At 41.1% G+C, this 25,134-nt stretch overlaps 1 protein-coding gene across 2 annotated transcripts in view; it reads left to right on the top strand.

Annotated features, from left to right (window-relative positions):
* The window catches only part of GNAS (GNAS complex locus), a 129,017-nt gene extending 105,256 nt beyond the window's left edge, over positions 1-23,761 (top strand). For both annotated transcript variants that reach the window (XM_030231205.2, XM_030231206.2), the window contains exons 6-12: positions 15,022-15,076; positions 15,424-15,497; positions 15,919-15,977; positions 17,174-17,294; positions 18,272-18,402; positions 18,923-18,990; positions 19,883-23,761. In XM_030231205.2, the coding sequence (XP_030087065.1) occupies positions 15,022-15,076; positions 15,424-15,497; positions 15,919-15,977; positions 17,174-17,294; positions 18,272-18,402; positions 18,923-18,990; positions 19,883-20,029 (655 nt within the window). In that variant the 3' untranslated portion in view covers positions 20,030-23,761. The remainder of the gene's footprint in view (positions 1-15,021; positions 15,077-15,423; positions 15,498-15,918; positions 15,978-17,173; positions 17,295-18,271; positions 18,403-18,922; positions 18,991-19,882) is intronic.
* The last annotated feature ends 1,373 nt before the right edge of the window (positions 23,762-25,134 follow it).

Genomic DNA, 25,134 nt, shown 5'->3' with positions numbered 1-25,134 from the left:
TACCACGATATATTCCCCAAATGGGCATTCCAGACTCTGGGATCTTACCATGTCTCATTAAAATGTAGATATTAGTACATTGTCTGTGTATTTTCAATGCTAATTCCCATTCTCTACTTCTCTTGTTCAAAATTTGTTTCAAAAATAAGGTGTGTGATCTGTATGAAGTGTGGAATAGCCTTATGTGAGGTTACAAGTACAACAGACTCATTAGTGGCACAGTGGAACAGTTACCAAGGGAAACACTAATTAAAATGGCCAGTTCTAAAAAGCTTTTTGGAGAAGAACATGTCAGACTATAACTTGCTTTACTGTGATTAATGTGGCTGTTTCAGTAAATTTGAAAATACCAGAATTCCTCTGTGCTCTCTCAGGGCTCTTTGCTAGGTGGGATCCTTGGCCCTTGTCCATTGCTGCTGGAGCTCTCTCCCATCCAGCTCTCTGTTCAGAGCTGAGCTGCTCTGGGAAGCAGCAGTGAACATTCAGGGCTGAATGGAATCATCACCAGCTCCCTCCAGACCATCCCTGCTCCATTTCCCTCCCTGGGCACGCTGTGGATCGAGCTCAGGCAGGGAAAACAGCACAAGGCAGGACTGGACAGGTCACAGCAGAGCTGCTTTCATTAGACTAAAAAAAACCCAACCAAACCCCAAGCCTGGCCCTCAACCAACTTTTAGGATCAGAAAGGTGTTGAGCCACTTCCCAGTTTCAATCTGATTGGAGCCGAGCCTTGCAGACGCTTGGGAAGCTGGAGCTCCACTGCTGCTTAATTGCTTCTTGTTTTGAAGGATAATTAGGAACTTTACTTAAAAATAGTAACTTTAATGTTCAGTCCATTAAATTTGTCACCAAGATAATTTCATTGGACTCCCAGCTGTTTTCTTATTGGAATTGTGAACTAAAAATAGGTGGGATTTCTGCTGGTGTGTGCAGAGGCTGGTACCTCCATTTCAGCTCTGACTTTCCCTAATGATGTGAAGTGTCTTTGTTTCCCTCAGAGCTTTCTTCTGGGCTGTATTTCAGAAGGTCCTGCTAATTATGCCAAAATTGTGCACTGTGGTTTTCTGATAAAGTCACGTGGCACTGAAGAATATGAAACTGATTTCCCTCAAGACAAGTCTCACAAATGGAAGGTTGATGCCGCACCCAGTGCATTTTTCTTTTTCACCAGTCTGCAAGAGATGTTTGTAGTAGTTGAACAAATACCTTTTAAAAACAAACAAACACTAATGAACACAGGTTTGTTACTATTATTATGAGGGGTGTGATTTACTTTCTCAGCTCAGTTCTCATGAGCAGTCCCTTTGTTGTGCATAATTGAAATCACAATGTAGATTGTGAGATAATGTGACAATTACCGTGTTTGTATTGTGTGAAACACGGGGTTTTTTTGAAACAGACCTCTGTAATTACCAGAATCTGTACAAGCACATGCTGCTTTTATACATGCACGGTTTACAGGGTGAATCAGGTTGTAATATCCATGTTTAAGCAACGGGGTTTTTTTAGGTTCTGAACTGTTTCACATTTATTCCTGACGTCCACACCACAAGGCATCATAATGCAGAAAGGTGAAACAGATTTTTCTCTGCAGAGTTAGGTCTGTCTGTGTAAATGTATGGCAATTTCCCTGCATGCATTCTTAAAAACCAGTGATCTCTGGATCAGACAGAAGGGGTCTGGTTGGAAGGGACCACTGAGGCCATCTGGCCCCACCTCAGCTCAAGCAGGGTCCCCTCAAGCCCCCTACTCAGGGTTGTGCCCAGACAGCTTTTAAAAAGTTGCATTTTTTGACTGTGATGTTAGTCAAAGATTTTTTTTCCCCCTTGGGATACCTTTTGACTGTAACTCCACTGAACACATGTAGTTTGTGCTGATAAAAATGAATGCAGGTAACAGGAGGAAGTTCTGCTGCAGAGCAGTGTGGGGTTTGATGTTTGGAGCCACAACCAAGAAAGTCAGTGACCCACATGTAAATTATATAGGCCTTAAGGTTTTTTTCTTTCCTACTCTGTTATCTTTAAGCAAAGAAACAGAAAATCATAAGATGTGTTAGTAAAACAGGTCTCTCCAATGGAAGTGAGCTCATTCAAAGGAGGGAACTTTTCTTCCTTAATTAAAATGAAGGATATGCTTATCTGCAGAAGTACTCCAGTGGTGTTCCCTCAAAACCTGTATTTAGATACAGTGTGTAATTCTGGCACAGTTTATTAGCATCTCAGATCTTTTTTAATTTTCTCATCTGCTCGTTGGCAGTGTGTTCCCTGGACTTCCTGTGCGTGTGCGTTCCTCCAAAGCAGAAATCTGCAGTTTCACAAGCTGGAGCTGAACGTGGGTAGGATGGCGTGAGGGAGAAGTGCTGCTTGAAAGCTCTGCACCTGTCACTGGTTTTGAGCATCACCATCCATGCAGGGCAAGCCAGTGTGTGCAAGATGCTGCAAAAATCTCTTAGGCAGCAAAATGTAGAAGAAAAACAGGAGTAGCTATATTTAGTAGTCACATATTATTAACTTCTGTGTAATGTACCAGTTGCTGTGCTCAGACACCCCTTTTTTGTGGTGAATTAATAATTTGCTGCTGAGGACAGGAAGTGGAGTTCAAGTGCTGTTGTGTGATAAAAGCTGTGTTTCACATATGGTTGTGGTGTTTATAGACTGTGTATGTATAAATAAGCACCTGATATGGGGTAGGTGATGTAGGAACACACCTCCCTTTCACAGAACCTGTGAGTGTTCTCTGCAGGCTTTCTCCTGACCCATCTGATCTGGGTCTCTTCCACCTTGCAGCCTTTGCTGCTGCTGTTAGTGTGAGCCACCATCCGGAAGCTCTAATTATAGTCCTGCAGAACAAATGGAAATCCTGGAATTGTCTCCAGCACTCTGGAATCACAGAGTTGCCAGTTGCAGGTATCAGAGCAATAGGTGAGCCAGCCCAGGATCGTTGCCCTGGAGCTGCCTCATGCCTCCACTTCCCAGCACAGCTTTGAATTACACATTTATTTCCAGGTCTGTGGGCTGTGACTGATGGCCACTAGGTTTTAGAGATATATTTGAACCTAGACTGCAATGTGAAGGGTGCTGTACATCATTTAGTGCTTCTTTAGACATTCTAAGAGGCTTGCTGGGTTTATGTCTTTTTGCAGAATAACAGGCTTGGATATTGGGCAGCCAGAAGCCCCAGCTGGGACTTAACAAATGTTGATGTGGGAATATTTGGGGAAGAGAAATACCATTTTAGACCCCTTCTTGTCTTTCCCACAGCAGCAATTATACCCATGGCTTTTAGTGTCTTTTTTAGTTCAGTTCTTCTCCTGAGACTCTTTAAATGTTTCTTTCATGTAGAAGAGGAAATTTGTAGTCTGTTAATGAGTAATTAGGTTTAGGTTTTCATCCATTTGAGCTGCAAACATGAGACACTGCCCTCTGCAGACAAAGAGATGGTGAAGATGTGCTTGTCTTCTACTGGAATCATGGCTTTTAGTCATCCAATGGATTTTGGACATTTTTTGGAACTTCTGTGCATACCTTGGGCTCTTCAGGTTGGCTTTTCCTTCCCTTGGATTCCCTGCTGCCTGGCTGTGATTGAGTGCAGGGGGGTGGGGAGTCCACCCACTGGTGGTGCAAAAATGAGTTTTTATTGACAGCTCTGTGATAGTTTCTTTTCAGTGTAATAAACAAAAATACATAAACCAGTATCAGTGGAATTTCAGAATTTAAGCCACTGAGATGAAGTTCTTCTCCTCCTTCACCTCCTGGTGTTTGTTTCATGCTCCCTGCACAGGTGGAGCTCACTGCACCCTTGGTACTTGCTTCACGATGACAGTGGGTAGAATCTTTCTTTCTTTTGTTGTTGTTGCCCCCATCCCAGAGGAGAGGTGGGACTGGAGTTAAGGTTTCCAGAGAACATGGCAGGAGTTTAAAGTGAGCAGTTTTGTCCAGTGTAGCTCAGCTCAGAGGTTCTCCAGCCTCAGCTGAAGGGTGGTTTGTGGTCAGGGCTCTGGCACAGCCTGGGAGCACAGAGAGCTGTGTGAGAGAGGGATGGGGCTGTGGGAGAAGACTCCCTGCCCAGGCTGTCCCAGTCCTTGGCCTCTGTAAAGGCTGCCAAGAAGGAGGCCAGTGAGGATGCTGAAGGGTGGTGTGTCTGTGTCACCTCTGGTACCTCCTGAATCTTAATTCAGCGATAATTCTTCTGAGTGTAAGGTTGCAGCTCAAGATAGAGCTGTGCATTCTGCTGCTGAGGGGCTTTTGGGGTTGTGATGCTGAAATGGTTATGTTCTGTGAATAATACATTCAGTAATTGTTAAGTTAATTACAACACTCTTCTATAGGTAATAAATAGAGTCAATGAAGCTCGTTCAAAAGAACTCATTCCACCCGAAGCAGCTGAACAACTTCCTCATTTTAACATTGCAAAACAAGCCAATAAGAGAATAAGGGATTTTAACAGTTGTCCCAAAATTCCCCATCCCTCAGCCACACCCCTCACTCCAGTCCTGTCTGGATTCCGTGTTTTGCACCCCTCACTCCCCTCTGTGAGCCAGGGACTGCCACGGAAAACCTCCCTGAGCCCAGCCAGTGGCTCTGGCTGAGAGAGGAAACAGGAGGAGGTTGTGCCTTGTCAGGGATTTTACTTTTCCTGTGCACACTTCATTCTAAATTCTCTGTGACTCCAGCACTAAAAGCCCACAGCTTAGAAAAGTCCACATGAAAAAACACATTTTGCAAATGTTAGAATATGTTTTGTAAATACAAAGTCTGTCCTACTGTGTTTTACAGTCATTTGAATGACTAGAGCTTTTAGTACTATTTTAAGGTCTTTTATAGCCAGCTGTGTCTTTTCAGAGGTGAGATTTAAAGTTCATATTTTTGTAATGATTTAAATTCTGCTTCAGAGTGAGTTGAGTCAAGTTAGGTCAGTGGGGAAGAGGGGGGGAAGGGCCAAAATACTGTATTTAAAAGATTCTAAAATGGCTTGTCATGCCCCTTGTTAAATTAGGGCTGTTTGTGAGTCTTTGTAAAGCCACATTATTCTAGAGGTGTCCATTTTAATTGCAGGCTTAAAAGCACTAAATACCCAACTGCAGTTTGTGGAACCACTGCATAGTCAGGGGCTGTGTGTTGATGCTGTCACAGACATGTGAGTAAGCAAAGATGGAGGGACTGTGTTAGATTTTCCTTTCAAGAGTAGCAAATCACTCCACAAAAAGCAGAACCATGAAACTGGATGACTGAAAGGTTTTTCATGGGGAATAAAAGAGGACTGCACTATTCCAGAACCATGGTGACTGCCATGAATGGCTTTTCCACAGAAGCAGTGTGGTCACCTTTATTATTTACCTTTGATTTTGGCTTCAAGCTTGATTTCTTGCTCCTTTTATCTGCCTGAGTGTAATGTGTGCCAGGGACAGACAAGCACTTAAACTTGACTTCTTCTTTTTGTTGTATGGCAGAACACAGAACCAGATATTTGCTTTTCACTGTAGCCAAAGATGAGTGCCCCTGCACTGCTCAAAATTCACAGTATAAAATGCTATTGCAGATATGTGTCATTTGCCTGGTTTAAAATTATATTTTTTAAATATGCCTGGTATTAAATGTCATGATCAAGCAAATGTTTTCAAGAAAAAGAAAAAAAATACTAACTGTATTATTATAACTCAGTTCCAAATGAGAGGTGTGCTCTTTACAGATGCTTTCAACTCCAGGTGCCAGTTTGTGCCTCTGCTTTTCCAGAGGCCTGGAGTTGTTTTTGCTGGGTTGAAAGCAGAACGTTGAAAAAGAAGGAGGAGGGGAAGCCACATTCCCCTGAGGAGAGCAAAAGCTGAAATGTGAGCTGCTGTGAGGTGTGGGACTGCCAGCCCAGCAGGTACCGGCAGGTCCTCGGTCCTGTCCCCATCATGGGACAGAAATGAACATTGCAGTGTCCTGTCAGCAGCATCAGAGTCAAAATCACTGCCTTTTGGCCAGAGAACCCAACTTCCTAAAGTACTGAACAAAAATCTCAGCTGGGATGGTGCCTAAGCAGACGAGATTCCAGCCCTGGATTTATATCTTGCATCTAAACACATGCAAACTATTTTTGTGAAGATCTTTGTCCAAGTGAGTTTGGAAGTCCTCCCTCACCACCCTGCTTAGGACCCAGCAGAGCTTTGTCTTCCCATTGTTTGGGCTCATCTGGGGCCTGATTCCTTCCCTGAGCTATCACTGCTTCCTTAATTCCTGCGGAAACTCGGGCTTGGGTCAGAATTCCTCTTCTGTCACGTGAGGTGCTGTCAGCTCCACTGAGCCTTGTCCCTAAAATTCCTGTTACAAATGATGTTGCCCATTTTTCCAGTAGAAATTGGGGAAGTGCCTGGTTCTGTGTTCTCCCTGTTTTGGTTTACAAGCCACACACAAAAATGTGGGAACTGTCTGAACCTTCATTTTATCTGGTTTTGTACATTGCTCTGTTTCTTTGGTTTAGGGAAACTGGTATGGAGTATTAGGCTTGTTAATTCATTTCCCATCTGAATGCACTTTTATTCATATTTTTAATTTTTGGCATAATTTTTTATTTGTCAGTGATGTCATTAATTCTTCAGCTGAAATCAGTTCTACTGATTTGATGGCACTGGAGGGAGCTACAGACCCTGAGGACAAGATTCATAAAAATACTTGGCTGAAACACAGTGGATTTATATCCCATTAGCTTCACCTGTTTCAATTGCTCAGAGCAGCCTACAGGAGAGGACTTACACCTATAACATACATAGGTTGTTGCCATTTTAAAAATGGCACCTGGGATTGATGGAAGATTTCATATCCTTATTTGAAATCAAATATGGGGAATTTTAAACAAATTCATATTCGAATTTCATTTAAAATTCTTCATTCTGAATTTGACTTTACTTAGACAGACTCCTCAGTCTAAGTTAACAGCAAATATTCTTAAACCTGAGAAGATCCTTATTGAACTTGACAGATTTAAATTAGATTAGATTGTGAAAAATTATTAAATTTCAAGTTTCTCTCCAAGTTCAGTCCCCACAGAGCACAGGAGGCATGCAGTTTTTGGTTCTTCTGCAGTATATAAGGTCTGTGACTTTAGTTTACAATTTAAAAAGATTTAAAACAGGAAAATGGTCATCCCATGTAGTGTTTGCTACTCCACAGCCCTTTTCCCCCTCATCTTTCCCCCAGACAAAATGAGAAAGTTTGTCTCTTACGTGAGCCAGAAAGGGCTGTCTTGTAGTGATGTATGAGTTGCTTTCTTAAGGAAGAAACAAATAAATTTTTATATGATTTAAATCTAAACTTGCAGCTGGTGATAGGCTCTTAGACTAACTTGGAGTATCTTTATAAGAACCAATAAATCCTCCATTGCACATTTGAAAGTACATTATCTAAAATCCTTCTGTGTTCCTGAGGTGTGCCTTGTTCAGATGCAGGGAGCAAACTGGATGTGGGGGAAGGCAGAGGGGAGGGCAGGGGAGTTTACACACAGCTCCAAGCCTGGGTGGAAGTAACTCTACAATTTTTAGCAATGAAAATATCCATGTAGGGACCTAAAGGAATCCTGTGGGCTGATGGTGCAGCTTGTGTGGAGCGTGTGCACGGTGCCTTTTTGGCAGACAGAAGAGATTTTGCTGTGGCTTATTGCTTATTATAGTTGCAGTTTCTTGATCACCATCTGTAGTCTCTATTGGTTTTTGATAGAGCAACTAGGATTTTATATTTTGGGAGTGGTGTTCTCTGTGTTGTATCACGCTGACTTACTACTTCCAGTATCTGAAATAACAGAGTCTCACAACTTCAGTCTGGTTCCTGAGCTGCTGCTTTCCTATGCTGGAGAAAATATTGAATCTCCTCATTATACAAATGGCTTCTGTTGAGTAATATTGACAAATACACTGAATAACATTTTTGACATAACATTCTGTTCCCACACAGATAATTTGGATGTAATTGAATGGCTTGATCAAGAGTCTGTGCTAAAAATATGACATTTTCTCACCCACTAAGTGGGAGAAAATGCTTGCTCCAGAGGCAGTGGGGCAGCACAGAGCTTTGGGAAGTGGGATGGGATTTGCTGTGGCTCTGTTCTGTCCCATGCTGAGGGTCCAAAGGGATGATGCTGAGAGCAGCCCTGGCTCAGGGATTTGGGAACCTCGTCCCTCTCCAGGCTCCTGGAGGCACGGAGCAGCCTGAGAGTGATTGTAGCTGGAGCAAAGCACTCCAGCCCAGGCAGGATCCCAGCCAGGATGCCTGTCAGACCCGCAGGAGCACTCCATGCACTCGAGCCAAAAACGTACAGAAATAGTTGGGGGGGGAAGATTTGAAGATCTCTTTTCTTTCCTTCTGTTTTTCCTTATTTTAATGGTCTCCTGGGCAAAAGGCTGCATTGTTCCAGTTTCAAAAGCAGGGTGGTTGTGCTGCAGACGGGTGGGGAAAAGAAAGAAAAATAGACCTTAGAGAAAGGCTGGCTGTTTAGTATGCAATAAAGTGACTTTTATACCTCTCCCAATCTCCTATCAAATAAATCTCGTGCTAACAAGCAATCAAACCCGTTTCCCTGCCCTGCTCTGCACAGCCCGAGCCACATTGTACCTTTCCAGCCTTTGAAACTGCCTGTGCCTATTTTTATTTGTCAGGCCGGGGCTGGGCTGGCCCCATTCCAGATGTGTCTCACAAGATTTGGTGCTGATGAGCTATTTATAGCCCTGTGGTTCCATTGTCATGGCAACCGTGCTAGAGGCCAAGGCGGCTGGGAGCTATTTCTGGACTTGTGCTGTAATGTAAAACTGATTGGGAAAGTTAGTGCATCCTCTAAGCCAGACTAACTTTAGACAGGCAGAGAGAGGGGGGGAAAAAGCAAAAAGAGACAACTACAACCTCTTTAAATAGATTTTTCTCTTTCTCCTACCTTTTCCCCATTTCCCTTTTGGAGTGCTGGCAGTGTTTGAAGGGTGCTTTGCCTTCTGCTGGGTTTGTCTGAAATTCATTCATGCCTGCCGGGGTTGTGCTGCTTTAATCAGGCACTTTGGGAAGCCGCCTGCGGAACCAGCCTCGTTTTTAGGGCAAGGTTTGAACTTCCCAGAGACACAAAACTAAAAGGGCTTTGCTGGTGTGTCCTGGTTTTTTGGGATAGCTGCAGTTCTTTGTACCCCATAGTTTTAATACTCTATTTTTTTGTGTGTGCTTCATGTTCTCCACACCATATAAGGAACTGTAACCTTGATTACCACAAGATGATTCCAAATATATGGAGTCATACTTTTCAGCTTTCTCATTATTTGCTTCAAAATTAGACCCGTGGTGCCCCTCCGCCTCCAAGTGGCTGGAATGCTCGAGGTTCTTCTGCAATTACAGCTGGGGCCGCTCTCAAAATCACTTTGCTGGGATATGTATGCATTGATAGCATCTATGATTAAATTCCGAGCTTTAGACTATTTGAAAACCTTTCTTACAGTTTCAATAAGGAAATCATGATAACCCTTTGACTTGAAACTGGAAATCAAGAAGTGTTTGCAGCTTCTTGGGAAAGTTTTCTGGAGACTTTGAGTTTCCTTCTGCTCACGTCTTATGCTACATTTCGAGGTTCATTTCCAACATAAATCTGGTTTTCGATGGGATCCTTATGTCTGAGGAGTGACATGGAGAATGTTGTTACAGGAGCATTGTATGTGAGATGTTTTTAGGTGCAACATAGTGCTCTCCTAATTGTACCAATAATATTTGGTACAGTACTGTCCCTATGGGCCTGTCTCTAGAAAGGTTTTTTTTCTCTTTCCTAATTATAAAGTTGTTAAAGTAATTACAAAGGTTTTGTAATTTATCTTCTCTCTCCTTATCTGGTTTTGTTTAGGGAGAAAAAAGAGCTGTGTCTTTCTGAGCATTTTCAGTTTTCCAGTAATGGTTGTGGCACTTTTTTAGTGACCATCTCAGCAGTAAAATCTCCCCCTTTGCAAATAATAGAAAATAAAAGTACATCTGTAAAAAAACAAGGAGTCAAACCTACTGATGTCCCAACTTAGATTTTTAACTTAATTTGAGGAAAAACCTGACAAGTTTGGTTTCACCTGATGCCCATGTTTGCAGGACACTATAAATATCAGCAGGTTGAACATTTACTTGTTTTATTTGCATCATTCCTGTAAATCTGCCGGCAGTTCTGCTCCTCTTGCAAAATAAACCAGCTGAAATCTTTATCACCAGTTTAAGGAATAGGATTCCCTCCTCTCCCCTGCTTGCTTTGGGCAGCAGAAAGGGACAGAGTTGAGGGACAGTCAATTTGTTCACACACAAATACTCTTTTAAAAGGGAGTTTTCTGTCTTTGTGCTCATCCTGTGTCTCTGGCCCAGCATAGACAGCATAGCTGAAGAAAGAATTTACCAAATAGTTAACTGCAGAGCTTTTAGAAAGCTTTGCTGAATAACATAAAGGATTATGGCAAGGACTAAAAAGGCAGGAAAGCATGGTCTGTTCTGAAAAATAAAAAATGCACTCTTGTTTACAATAAACACTGTTAATGTTGAGTTAAATTCAGCTTAAAACTACTTTAAGTAGTACTTTGTAGTTCTGATAGGGTGTAGATAAATAAAAAAAACCTCTGGGCCTTTGCACAGTTTCGTCTTTAGGGTGATCAGTAAAAAAATATTAATTTCTTTCTGGTCATAGAAACCTGAATTGGAAAGACTGTTTTAAAGGTGATCAGGGGAAATGCCAGCATAATTCTTAGTAAAATCTTGATAATTCTTAGTAATATTCTGGTGGGTTCTTAGTAATATCTTGATAGAAACACATGACTCAGTGGAAATGAAAAATGGAAAATCATTTCCACTGACTCAAGGGACTTGGGACAATTAACTGCTCTGGCCCTGCCTTTAAATAGGGTTATGCCATGTGTGCATTTTGGGGTGGGATGGTGGAGGCAGGAAATGCAGCCTCAGTGAAGGCAGGCAGGAGCTGGAAGTCTGATTTACTGTCTGTAAAATACCTCGAGGCTTTCAGAGGCAAGGAACTTCACAAATACAGAGTTTCAGTGCTACTGTTGAGGCTTAGAGGTTATAAATAAATGTTGTCTTCAGTTGGGATTGAAATGTTGATTTCATGAAGTATCTTTCTGACACTGAAGATGAGATCTAACTGTGTCTTTTAAGGGAGACATTTTATAAGAAAATTCAAGTTATGACTTGACCAGAAAAAAAAAATCTGATGGAAATAAAGCTCTTCAAATATAGGTGTGTTGTCAGTTTGAAGACACCTTTCCAGTGTTGTTCTAGGCTGAAAACAAAAGCTCTTCTTCACAAAGCAGAAAAAAAAAAATAATTCCTGTGTGCCAACCATTTTGTCAGCTGAGAGAGAGAAACATTTCAGTTACTGTTCATTGAGGAGGCTGTCAGGAAATGCTGGAGGAAGGAGCCTGAGTTCCCTCCCGTGCTGCCCCAGCCAGTGAGGCTGTGCTGGTTCTCAGGTGGAAGATTTTGTGGGTCACACACCTTTCCAGCAGGGAAAACAAGCTGCAGTTCTTTGTCTGGCAGCAGCTCTGTTCATTCAGGAAATTCCCTCCATAGGGATAAAGCATCTCTCTCTGGATGAAAGGACTCCAGAAGAACTCAGGTACTGGCATGTATCTTCATCTGAAAATTGGGACATGCCTTTGACATCATAGGTTTTAGTTAAGACTTGGAAAGAATTGAGGATACATGTATGGCTTAATTACTTAGACCTGCTGGAGCTAAGGAAAGCCTCTGTGTAGCTCTCTGTGAATCTGCTCTTAAAATTAAAGACATTTGATCTGTCACAAAGATCTGCTTGGAACACTTCTCATGAGGTTTTCCTTCCCTAAGCTAAAAAAGGGGACACAAAAATGCAGCATATTTTTTTTATTTCAGATTGTTTTAATTTTTTGATAATACCTTTTGTTTTAATATCTCAGAGACACAACTGGTGCTGTCCTAGAGATGCTTCCTCTCAGTGTTGCTGACTACAAATAACCTGAAGTCTTTTGAGGGTTTTTTTGTCAGTGTGTGTCAGAGCAGTATCCATGTTTTATAAGACAGGCAGAAGAGCCTCTTAGTACGTGACAGAATTTTGCAGAGCAGTAGCTGATCCTGTTCTTTAGTCATGTCCAGAATGTGGCCCAAAGTGAGAATTGGCAGCAATGCTGAATGAATTATTTGCTTGCTGGAAAATGGCTTTTCCATATAATCACTGAGAAGATTTTACAAAACAAAAAAAAAAAAACCACTAACTTTGTAACTTGGTTCAAGGCTTGCTCGCAGTATAAAATTTGGTTTTGTGGTTTGACAGTTTTATGTGAATTATTTCATCAAGGTCACTCCTGTAAGTTCAGTGCTGACACAGTAGATGGTGGGCACATCTCCAGTAGGCTCAGAACAATCTCTCACAGCAGTGAGTCCAGCACACAAAGTAGTGCTCAAGTGGCCTCACTTATGTTTTGGGTAGAGCATAGCAAGAATTAAAAATAGAAATTAATGATGGTGAATTTGTGTTTGTTTTGAATTGGGCTTTGTTCTCATCTGACTGGATTATTAGTTTAATTTAGTGGATAAATTGTTTGGTTTTGACTAACATTGACTGAGAAGTCTCTGAACTCAGTGTATTGATGTGTTCTGAACTCTCATGCTCCCGCTGTTGCTCCTTATTTTAGGTGTATCAGAGCAGATCAGATTTCTGCTCCCCTTTTCTGCTCACATTTGTTTTTACTTTGACCAACCGAAAGAACAATCCCCTTTCTTTACACGTGAGCAAAAACTCAAACTTTTGAACACCTTTAGCCCTCTCTAAAGCTGCTGGAGCAGACTTTGAGGAAAGGCACAGGGGGAAATCTTCATGGAACTGTGCTCCATTTTCCCTGAAATGCCCTGGAAGCAGGAGGGGTTTTCTGGTGACTGTCACACAGTGAAAGACTTCCTTCTCCAGGGAGCATTGTTAGGAGTATCAGATGTTGCTGAATGTTGCAGCTTGTTTGGGGGGGGAAGAAGAAATATTTATTCCGTTCGAATTTGTTTTACCTGGCATGAGCATTGCTGTTGGAATTCATCTCTAGTACAGTACTACTGCTCCTATGTGGCTGATGTTTTTCAAGGAAATCATAGGCCTAAAAATAGTCTGCATAAACAACAGTAAGAGGTTTGTACTTTCAGTTCCAGGTTTTAGCAATATCTTGTTGTTATTTTCTAATTTTCAGTTTCCAAAATCCATTAAGCTGATTAGCTGAGTGTTTAAAAATAAAACAAAACAAAAAAAAAAATCCAACAAAAAAAAACCCCAAAACAAAACCAAAAACCCACCACTTGTGGAACCCAGCATAAAATGTTCTGCTTGGATAAATTCATCCAGAAAAGCTGGGTGATTGCAGTAATCACCTTTGTATCTTGATGAACATGTTCTGTTCGGAACATTTTTCAAGCATCCTCCAACTTGTGAAATTGCCACGTGATTCTGAAACTGCGCTCTGAGGGGAGAGGATGGGGTGGAAACACTCGTGCTACTTGGAACTCAGGGCTGTTGTACTTATTTAACATCCTCTGTGTACTGAACACAGAGTTTTATATCTTCCCTTTGGATTTAAAAAAAAAAAAAAAAAAGAAAAAAAATTACTCAACAGCTTGGAAGATATGAGGAAAAAATCCAGCTTGCAAATTGCAGAGCACAGTTTGTCACCACCTTATCCTTGTGAGTCCGTGGCCGTGTCACGTTCCCTGATGGAAATTGATCTTTGCACTTTGTCTCACGTGTTTTTGTAGCGTGTTAACTTAAGATACATTTTAATGTGTTTAGAATTCTATAATTCAGTGTAAACAAAAATTAATTTTCATGTGTCTCTGAAGCAAGATCATCTAGAAGAGGGCATTGCTCTGAAGCAGTTGTCAAAATACCGGATTGTTTGTCCCCCTTTCCCTGCTCCTCATTAGGTGTTTTAGGAAGTCAGGTAGGGCTGAAGCTGGGGCTGAGTTGTGTGTGCTGGCTTTAGTGGGGGTTTTTTGGGGTTTTGATTTGTGAATCTGGGACAGGGCTCCCTTTCCCCCATTGAAGCTGTGGCTGTTGTTAGTGCACATTAAAGGAGGCAGGGAAAACTCACCTTTCTTTTGTGATTTCTGCTTCAGAGAGAAAACAATTCATGCAGAGGAATTTCCAAGGGAGCTCAAGGAATGGTTTAAAGGCTGATTAATCATTAATGTTAGGGGTGAAGCACTGCTGAAGTGGAAGGGGCTGAGCAAGGGGGCACTGGCTGAGGACCTGCTGTGGGGCAGTGGGACTGGGGGCAAACACCATAAAATTGCACCCTGAGCTGCTGGTTTGCCACCACAACAAAGCAGAATTCACTCATTCCTGGAGAATTTTGCTCTTGGAGTTGAAGTGAAAGATAAAGATAATTATGAGGTTATAGTTATTGGTGAAAAAAAAATTAAATACTCCAGAGTTATCATCTGTAGGTAGTGCCTAATGAATTTGAATGAAATATATCTCTTATTACCCATTTAGCCAACTACTGTTGTTTCAGTAACTGAAACACTGATGCAGCAGCTGGCAGAAAAATCAGTGTCCCCTCTCACTTGTACTGAAATTGCTTTAGGGCTTCCATTTATCCAAAGAACTACAGACTTGATAAGTTGTTTAAAATGCTCATTTTACTTTCCGGGGAAGTACATGCGGGCAGCTTGCTGGAGTCCTTGTTTCAGCGTTCACAGCAGCAGATCCACGGTGGGATCCCGTGAAGAAATGACCCAAATTAAACCCCCGGGGTGTTTTTGGGGGGGAGCCGGCGGGAGGGGTTCGATGGAGTTCCCAGATGGATTCACGGAGCTGCTCTCAGCCCTCTGCCGGCTGCTGCTGGGAATGCTGCAAAATCCCCAATTCTGCCTTTCCAGCCTGTGACTTTTAATCGTTTGGTGAGCCTTGAGAGCATTAAAGTGCACCAGAATTTACCTGGGTTAAACTGGGTCTGTCACTAAAGCATCAGCAAGTTTGTCTGATTTGATTGTGAGGAGTTTCTCTTTTTTCTTTCCTCTGCAGTTTTCTAGACAAGATTGACATAGTCAAACAGAACGAGTACACCCCGTCTGACCAGGTACGTGGGGCTTTGGGGGGAAATCACACCATTGACCTGCCCCCCTCATCTTTGGGGGTAATTAATTCGTTTTCTAATCACCATTTCAGGTATTGCCATGCATTGGGCATATTTAGTATTCCAGTAAAAATGGCTTTGTCCTTTGGATTAAGTTTATACACATAAATGATGTACAAGGTTACATCACTTAGAAGATTTCCATCGTGCTTCTGTGACACTGAACACTCCAGTGCTGTCCCTGGTGTTGTGGTACAGCATGGAAACAAAGGGGTTTATTTCCATTGCTGGATATATAGAAACTCACCAAGTATCTGTGTTGAATCAATGCATTTCCCTTTATGCTTTAGGATCTTCTCAGATGCAGAGTTTTGACATCAGGAATTTTTGAAACCAAGTTTCAGGTGGATAAAGTAAATTTTCAGTAAGTATGATTATTTCTTTTTTTTTGTGTTTTTACAATTTTTAATACAACACAGACAAATGCCAAGGTAAACTGAGAGGAGAGCCTACCATATATTCATTGAGCCTACTGTATCTCTCAAGTATCAGTGTCTAATAGAAAGGAAGGATTTTATGGTTTTCTAATTTAGTAGTCAGGCTTGAAAATGAAATGCAAATTGGTGTGCTTTATAAATCACAAACAACAAAATATTTTAAATCTGTTTTCTCTGCATGCCTGTGTTCATGGACTGTTTACCTGTTCAGGTTCTTGTAATCAAAGATTCCCTTTAAATCTGTAACACAGAAGTCCTAAAGTTTCTTAGCTTTTCTGTTTGCATGCAGACACAAAAAGCCCAGCACAAAATGGTTCTGACTGACTGGATTTATGTTTTTTTTCTCAGTATGTTTGATGTTGGAGGGCAACGAGATGAACGCCGAAAATGGATCCAGTGTTTTAATGGTAGGATTAGAATTTCTAGTGGCTTTATAAAATAGTTCTCTGCAGAATTGTAGTGCCTAATCTTCATTTTCTCAGCTGTGTGAAATCCATCATCTTTCCATGTAGCTCAATAAGGAGTTATATAACTGTCATACAGCACTGAGTTTCTTCTTACATGTAAACTCCTGTAACTACCTAGAACATCTTCAAGGAGAATGCAGGTGGAGAGGAACTTGAATTTGATAACTTCAGCTTGTCCATTTTTTTTGGCTTCCCTCTCTTCATTTAATCAAGTATTTTTGGAGGTGGCTTTGTGCATTATTTGCCAGCCTAGACTTCGTGAAAATATTTTATCTTCTTTATTGTTTGGACAATAAAGAAGATAAAATAGCAATGAAGTAACACACAAAAGTTCACTTTTTTGTGGAAGAGTTACAGTGAGATCCTAGAGAATAAGTAAAGCAGAATGCAACTTGGAATTCATGGCAGATTGCTACAGTTCCTGTCACAGAATCACCTGGACACTGTCTGTGGGTGTGGAAGGACTCGGCAATATTTTCTTCTGTGCTGTCAGTCACAGATTTGTTTGGGTTTTACCTCTGCTCCTTCCTCTTCCTGTTACCTCATGGTCTGACTCATCTGTGCTGCTGTGCCTGAGGTAGATGAGCCTGGCAGAGTGAGGGACTGGAGCAGCACAGGGATCCTGATCCTGGGAATGCCTCCCAGGGAGGAGATGGGGCTCCAAGCAGTAAAACACATGCAGGGGGACCAGAGCAGTTAACCAGAAATTCACTGCAGTCTGCTGTTGTTATTTGTCTTCACACAAATTAAAAGTGCTGTTTGTCCTGAGGTTTTCCCCCAAGGACCTCCCTGTCCTTTCCTGATAGCTCATGGTTGTTTCCAATTTTCTTTACACATTTTAAATCTTCTTTTAATTTCCTCTTGGCTTTCTTCAGTTTCTCTCTCTTGCTCCAGTTCCCTTCTTTTCTACATTTTCTGTCACTCTGTCAGCCTCTGTTCTGGGGCCTGCCTTGCCTGTCTTCCATGGCTTCTTCACTTTCATTTTTGATTCCTGGTACTTAAAAAGCTGTCAGCAGCAGCATCCCAGCCTGTTCTCTGCAGGCAGCTGAAGGTCTGGCAGCTTCTTACTGAACTTCAGGATTCCTGGATATTTCTCCTGAAGCTTGGCATTAACTCAAGGGTGTTTCTTGCTTTAGATGTGACTGCTATCATATTTGTGGTGGCGAGCAGTAGCTACAACATGGTGATACGAGAGGACAATCAGACCAACCGGCTGCAGGAGGCACTAAACCTCTTCAAGAGTATCTGGAACAACAGGTCTGTGAAAGGCTCTTCTCACTGACATGGCTGGTCCTGGCACCACTCGAGGAGGGGCCTGGCTGGGACAAAGTTCATTTTCTCCCTAATAGCTCATAGAGTGCCATGGTTTAGGTTTTGCCCAAAACAATGCTGATAACCCGCTCGTGCTGCTGACAGTGTGTGCAGAGCCCTCTCTGTTCCTCACTCTGTCCCTGCAGTGAATCCTCAGGGCTCTTGGGAGGGGACACAGGTGGGCAGATCCAAGCTGACCAGAGGTGTGATCCATGCCACATAACATCATTCTCTGCAGTAAGGGGGAAAAGAGGGGATTTTGGGAGGTTACCCAGCTTGCTGGATATTGGTCTGCCCACAGGAGGTGGTGAGTGATTGCCTTGGCATCACTGCTTTTGTCTTCGCCTCATTTTTACTTATCCCTCACTAATTAAACAGTCATCATTTATATTTTATCTTGACCCCCAGATTTTTTTGCTTTCATTCTTCCTTTCCTCCTCCTCCACCCCCTGAGGAGGAAGGTGAGTGAGGAGCTGTGTGGTGCTTGGCTGCCCACCAGGGTTAACAGCACAGGGGGGTCTGTTGTTCACATCTCCTGGCATAGTCTGGGCTGGTTCTTTGGTCACAGCCTCTCCCACCTCTAATGTTTATTAATCCCAGATCATTGCAAAGAGCTCTGCACAGCTACTAATTGGTAGTTGCCATATTGAGGCTGAAGTAATTAGAGCAGTGATGGAGCAGTGCTCTGGGAGGTGGAAATGCTCCCCTGGGATGGGTTTGGATTAAAAGCACAAAGTGGGGAGCACCCTGAGGATGGGCTCACCTGGAATTACACCCTTGGGATTCAGGTATAAAAGGAACCTTTCCAAATCATTGCAGTGGGTCATTATGGCCTTGTCTCCAGACATGTTGTGTGACTTAGTTAAGTTTCTGTATGATCTGGGCTGTGCCTCCTCACAGTGTTTGGTCTCCATTTTGCACAGGTGGCTACGGACCATTTCAGTAATCCTCTTCCTGAATAAACAAGATTTGCTAGCAGAGAAAGTTTTGGCAGGGAAATCTAAAATTGAAGACTACTTTCCAGAATTTGCTCGCTACACTACACCAGATGATGGTAAGATTTTTAAGCTTTGTTTGCAGTTTATCATTTCCTTGTTAATCACCTTTGTGATGGTTTTGGTAGCTTCAGCTAAGACTTGAAAACTCTTAAGTAGATGTAATCATCAAAGTCTTTTAGCCAAATTGTAATGTTAAATTTAAGGTATTAATAATGAGAGATTCTTGCCTCTTAAGCATTTAATATATTAATAATTTCATCCTGACAAAAATCCTTTTACTTTGGTGTAGATCACCTGACATTTTGTCACAAATGTGTCCTCAGGACTCCTCCTCGTCCTGCCTGGGGACGTTTCTCTTACCTGCCAAATTCCTGGTACTGTGGCCATTGTAATATTCCCTTGTTCTCCTGAAATCCTGCTGCTTTAAATAAAGTCATGGTTTGTCTTGTCTCACAGTCAGTTTTGCCAAGTGGATTTCTGTCATATGGGAGCAGAAAAGAGAACAAGTTGAGATTTTTAGGTGTTATTACCAAAAACCACCTGTTTTAATAAGATGCTTCTTTTATTATTAATCAGCAACACCAGAGCCTGGTGAGGATCCCAGAGTTACAAGGGCCAAGTATTTTATTAGAGACGAGTTTCTTGTAAGTATTCCCTTTCTTTGCCTATTTCTTCTGTGATTCTTCTCAAACCCAAGCTCTTGCTCACCTTCTGCTATTGCAGAGTGCTGTCACTTCTTGTGTTGTTTGTATTTAACATCCACATTGCATCAACCACTGTTATATTTATGAGCTTTACTACTCTTTCTTAGCTGCTTTTTGGATATTTATTTGTACATAATTAAACGGTAAAAGAATTGGGGAGAATTAAGAAACCCCAAATAGAATGATGACTGAAGTCCTGCTGTTATTAATAGGGCCAGATTTTTATTCCATGCATTATTTCTAAAGATAGAGACTAATCAAAAGATGCCTCCTTTGTCGGATATTGATGTTCTTTTCGTATTATCTTTCCCATTACTGGTCAGCTGAAGCTATAAAGGACGTGGGGGTTTTTTTTTGTTTTCTTTAAAATATTGTTACAATTACTTGTAATGGTGAGCCTGGCAGTCAAATCGTGGGCTCATTTTAAAATGGAGCCAAACAAAAAGTTGAGGGAGGCTTTCTGTAAGTGTAAAGCAGGGATAAAAGCTTTGTACAGGGAGGCAAAATCCTGCTTTTTTCATGTCCAAATGGACTAGGAGTTGTGTTGCTAAATCCTCCAAAGCTGCATATAAATAATGGCATTTTCCTGAGTTCTCATTCCTCTCTGACATTCCCCAGCTTGCAGTGACCTCCTCACTGTATAATTCTGCTCATTTTGAATGTCATGTTTCAGGTGAAATCTCTGTGGGCATTTTGCCCCTCAGTTGCACTTTGTGAAGGCACAGCTCACACAGGCACACCTCACCTTCATCCAGCCGAGCTTTGGGGACGGGCTGGGGTTCCCCCAGTGGGTTTAATTTCTAACCCAGTGTCTCTCTCTCGCTCTGCACAGAGAATCAGCACAGCAAGTGGAGATGGAAGGCACTACTGCTACCCTCACTTCACGTGTGCCGTGGACACAGAGAACATCCGGAGGGTTTTCAATGACTGTCGGGACATTATTCAGCGCATGCACCTTCGCCAATACGAGTTGTTGTGATGGAGAGCACTTTTTTCTGTGTTTTGGACTCCTTATTCCTTATTAAAAAAAAGAAAAAAATCACCCTTGCCCACATAGGGTGGAAGAGAACTGTTTGAATCTCCCATTGATTTGCACCCCTCAACTTTTTCTCCTTGCTGGACAATAGCAGCACTTCTAAGCTTGCTTCTGTACCCCTCGGACAGTTTGAGATGGCCCCTAACACTTAAAAGGCCATTTCCATGAGGATTCCCTAACACTGTTATTAACAAAAAAGAGAGAAAAAAAAAACCCCAAACCAACCAAACAAACAAACAAAAAAAAAAGAAATAAAACCTAATTAATTAAAAGCCCTGAATGTGGAGCACCTGAAAGAATTGGGGATGAAAAAATTAAAACATTGAAACAAAAATTGGGGGAGAGAAAACTTTAGGTAATTTAGCACTGCTGTGGGCATAATCCTGTAACCCGTGATCTCCACTTTGTATCACTCACTGCATCCGAGTAACGAAGGTGCCAAGTCACAGACCAAGTTTGAAGACAGACCCTTGAGTTTGGTTCTCTGACTGTAATGTGGCTTTGGGCGGAAATACTGACAATTCTCCAACAGACCTAGACAGTGCAAAAACCAACTGCTACCTTTCAGAAGGGTATTTTTAAAACCAGTCTTGGTGGTCTAAAGACAACCATGGACATTTATGAATTGAACTGCGTATGGCCTGTGATTGCAGAAAGAGTTAACCACACACTGTTTTCAGTTTGTCCACTGATGATCCCGTCTGCTCTAAAAATCATTATCTAGACTGTAGTCCTCACAGTCTTTCCCTTCTTTTTCTTCTTCCCTTCCCTCATTTTTTATTTTACTGCTGGATTATTATTCTTGTACAGACTGTAAAATGTATTATTTTGTACAACTTTATTGAAAATAACTTGTAGAAGATCTTTGTGCCTTGATTATGGCTGTACCTGTACAATGAGCTAAGATGTAAGTATGTTTGATTGCGCTGTACAGCTTTGTCAACCCTATCTGCAGCATTAGCTCAAGGTAGGGAAAATTTATCTGTAGTTTAGTTTTTCTGGTTTATAAAAGAAGGAAAAATACTGTTTAGTAAAAAAAAAAAAAGGAAAAAAAAGGAAAAAAAAAAAGAAAAAAGTACAAATTGTGCAAACTTAACCACTTTAAAAGTGAGGTCTTCAACAAGTGACCAGATGTTGCAGCATCGTGCTTTTTAATTTTTAGCTTTAATTCATTTAAATCTCTATCCAAATGCAAAACATGGCTTGTTTCTACATAAAACCAAATTTTGCTACAAATTATAAATGTTAGTCTTTGGTCATTCATAGTCCTTTTTTTGCTAAAGACAAAAAACAAACCAGAACAATAACAGACACGTAGGGCATCATGCAGGTCTGGTGACCATCTCTAGACTGGGCCAAATACCCACCAACCTCGGCTTGCGCTGCGTGGGCAACGACAAGGAATGACAAGGTGTGCACTGCCCTTGGATTTGGCCACTGAATTCCAGTTTCAAATGACATTTTTATTTCTCTTTTAATAAAGAGATACTTTAGAACCTTTTTTTGTTTTATATTAACTATATAAGTAGCTTAAAAGTGAAGATGTGTGGATTTTTTTCTTAAACTTGAATAATTTATGCAAATTATATGCTTAGAACAACATGTGGTACAGTAAAAAGAAAAAAGAGCAAAAATCACTGTAGCAATAAGAGAGCATGTAATTTTAGTAACTACTACACTGCTTTATATTTTATACCTAGGTGTTTTATGTCTCTGTGAGTGTGTTACTTTTTCATGTGTCTAAACCTACGTGTACAATTTGTACAGAGTCAGAAATTACAGCTGTAATAACACATCTAGAACAGTGTTAGCCTATATTACTCAAACACCCCTGTTCCCCCTTCATTTACACCCCTAAACTGATCTGGATCTTAACTGCAGTGACTTTAAAAGGAAAAGAAACAAAAACAAACACCAAATTTCTTGCCTCTTTGCCTTTCACACTAGCTTCCCTCCACCCAAGAGACCGTGTTGGCTTTCTTTGTTTGGGAAGAGATCCAGTTTAAATTCAGGTGAGGCGTGGTCAGTGATGTCTGTGCAGCTAGATTTGCTTCAGGTATTGGATGCCTTTTCAATACTAAGAACTGCAACTGTTCAGAATTGTGACTTTTCATTTGCTTTTGTGGCTAAAGTCTTAAAATGAATCACACAGTCCATTTTCACTGGAGAGCAGGGATGTGAGGGAGTTACTGTCCCCTCTCAATTCAGAATTAGTTCCAGAAGACACTGAATAGTTGAAAAATTTTAGCTGCAGTTGTTACTCGCCTTTCAAGAATGATCTTTCCTGTTCACAGGTTTAGACAGTTGCCACCTGAACTTGGTAGAACTGTAGAAAACATGACTGAAAGTAGGCCCCTGCAATTCAGAATTTATCCAGTGCCTGTAGGTGAAGGGCTGGCATTTCCACTAGGTGAAAATGGGACACACGTAGTGGAAAGGAAATTCATTGTGAGCCTTAATTTTAGTTACAGGAGCCAAAATCTTTATTTTAGTGCCAACCCTTATCTTTTTAAGCCTAGGAGGAGTTGGTGTGAACACCGAATTTATAAATGGAGAAAACCTGTAGTGGTGTGAGGAATGTAATCTCTTGCCTGAGAGAAACAAAGCACCTCCATTAAAAAAAAATAACAAAATAAGCTTCTTCCTCTGATGAGGAGGACACATAATAACAATGAGCTATGTAAGACAGCAACAGTTTAAGAAACCTAAAGCTTTATATGAACAGATATGTTTAGGGGATGCTTTTTTTTTTTTTTGTCTTATGTGAGGAAAAAGGCAATTGTTTTGAATATGGTTGAGTTGCACAAGTACGGAGCGTGTGTGTGTCTTAATGTCTCAGTATTGCCTTTGTTAGTCTCTTTATTAGTCCATGCAGTTTGGTGGCCTGGTAAATGCAAGTCTTATTTTTAACAGCTTTCTTTTTCCTTTTTTTTTTTTTTTAATACAAAACCATAAAGCTTTAATGCTTGCTATTTAATAAGTAACTGTGTTTTCTTCTGTCTCTAATTTAGTGGCCATAATTTGCAGTTAATTGAACCATTCCAACCTAATGCTTACCCATATTTCTTAGTTTTGTTTTATTTATTTATTTGAACTTCTTGTTTTCGTGATTGAGGACTGTCACTTCTGTCTCATTCATCTGTTTGGAAACTTCTGACCTTACAGCCAAAACTTAACTCATTCTACTCAGTATTCATCGTGATGCTGAAGTGTAAGATACCTACAAATGTAAACACTACCACTTTTATTAATAAAAGCAAATACAGTGTTTTTAGGGCACATTTGCATCACTGTAGTTGAGGTTGTGTCAGTATTTCCATTGTAAACCTATGGAGGGTTGGCACTAAACTGCCCTAAGCTGAATCTTTGCCATACAAGGCTTCTGCTCAAGCGTGATTTTGGTGGGTTGGTTTTTCAACAGTTTCCAACACAAACTCTTGTTTCTGTTTTAAGTTATACAACTGTTTTGTTGGATGGGGGTTGGTTTAAAAAGAAAACAACAAAAAACAACAAACAAACCTGGTTCAAGATTGTTTTTGGCACTTCTGTAACTCAGAAATGGTTTTGATTTTAAAACAACCTTCGGCAAGCCAGTAACCTACAATATGGTCTGATCACTTTGGGTATTTTGTAAAAATAATAATAAATTGTAGAGATGTTGTGGTTTCAAAATCAGCTACTGTGCATTTGCAGTAACTTATTTCAACCCAAGAACTTTTAGTAATTTGTGCATCAGAGCACACATTCAGTGTGGTGCAGCAGAGCAGGGATAACTCCTAAAAGATTTTTTCTTTTTTAATAGTGTGGAGAGATAAATCCACTACAGACTAGAAAAGTATTCAGCTGCCTCTGAAAGCATCAAAAACTGCTCTCAGAGGCTGAAACTGGAGCTCTGCAAGTTGGTAGGAGCAGCCTTTGATGCAAAAGCCTAGGAAGGCATCCTGGATCAGCTGTCACAGGCAGGAGTCCTGAGGGCTTTTCTTCATTTATCTAGAAACTGTTTTGATTCGTGAAATCAGGGCAGGATTTAACTGAGGGCATGTCCTAACTCCAGAGGAAGGGAAGCTAACACTGCTCCACTGTGCTGCACAGAATTGATACCTGCAGGCTAATTTCCTCCTGCCAGTAAATCTATGCACAGATCTATTAATGTTCATGGCTTCAGAACTTAAACACCTTGTAATTCCTCGTGGTGTGTTGTTCCTGTGAATGATGGAGGATGTTTTGTATTATTTATCTTATTTTTCCAATGTTATTTTTCCATATAACAAAAGTTATGTGCCAGTAAAAACAAAAGACATAAACACAGGAGATTGACCCCAGACCTGGAGGCAGAGCCCATGACAGCTGAGTACCAGTCCAGTGCCTTAGTGACAATGCTCTTGGTGATTGGTGCTATACAAATGTCTTAAGAGTGATAAAGTTGTTCTAAGTTACAAAATTATGTGACTCATTGTGGAAGAGAGTAAATTCTCTTCTTTCCCCAACTGTACCTAATGTGCTGTGTGTATTCCTAACAATGCTGGCACTCCTAAGACCTCTTCCATGGAAGTAGATGTAAAAATTCCTACTAAATTTGATAAGCAGGATCAGGTCCATAGATTGCTATCAGTGGAAATCTCACACAGGAGCAGGTCCTCATCTCTAAAATACATGTTGAGTTTGTATAACAGTAAAAAAGTAAAAATTTATAAACAAACATTTTTTTACAATCCAAAACTAAACTGTGCCCTTCTTCCTCAGCTTGCTATCTCTGAAAATTCTTCTGTTGGGAAGTAATCCTCCTGTTCTATGACAAATTTTGAAGTGTCTTTGTAAATAAAATAAGCTACAGAAGGGATTTCTGAAGCTCTGCTGACGAAAGCCTGACACTGAAAAATCCCTCTGGTGACTGACAAGACAAATTCCAAGAGTGAGCCTGTTTTAATCCTGATCATACTCAGTTGGCTTCAGTCCTGTGAGTGGATGTGGGTCAGGGTAGGTAAAACTGCTTCAGAATTTTACTGTAGTGCAGACTGCTAAAATTTGAGCCACAAGTAATGGCTTTG

The sequence above is a fragment of the Serinus canaria genome, chromosome 20 (assembly GCF_022539315.1).
Source record: "Serinus canaria isolate serCan28SL12 chromosome 20, serCan2020, whole genome shotgun sequence".
In the NCBI taxonomy this organism is placed as follows: Eukaryota; Metazoa; Chordata; class Aves; order Passeriformes; family Fringillidae; genus Serinus; species Serinus canaria.
Note: the sequence above shows the minus strand (reverse complement) of the source record. Positions and strands in the feature narration are given on the sequence as shown.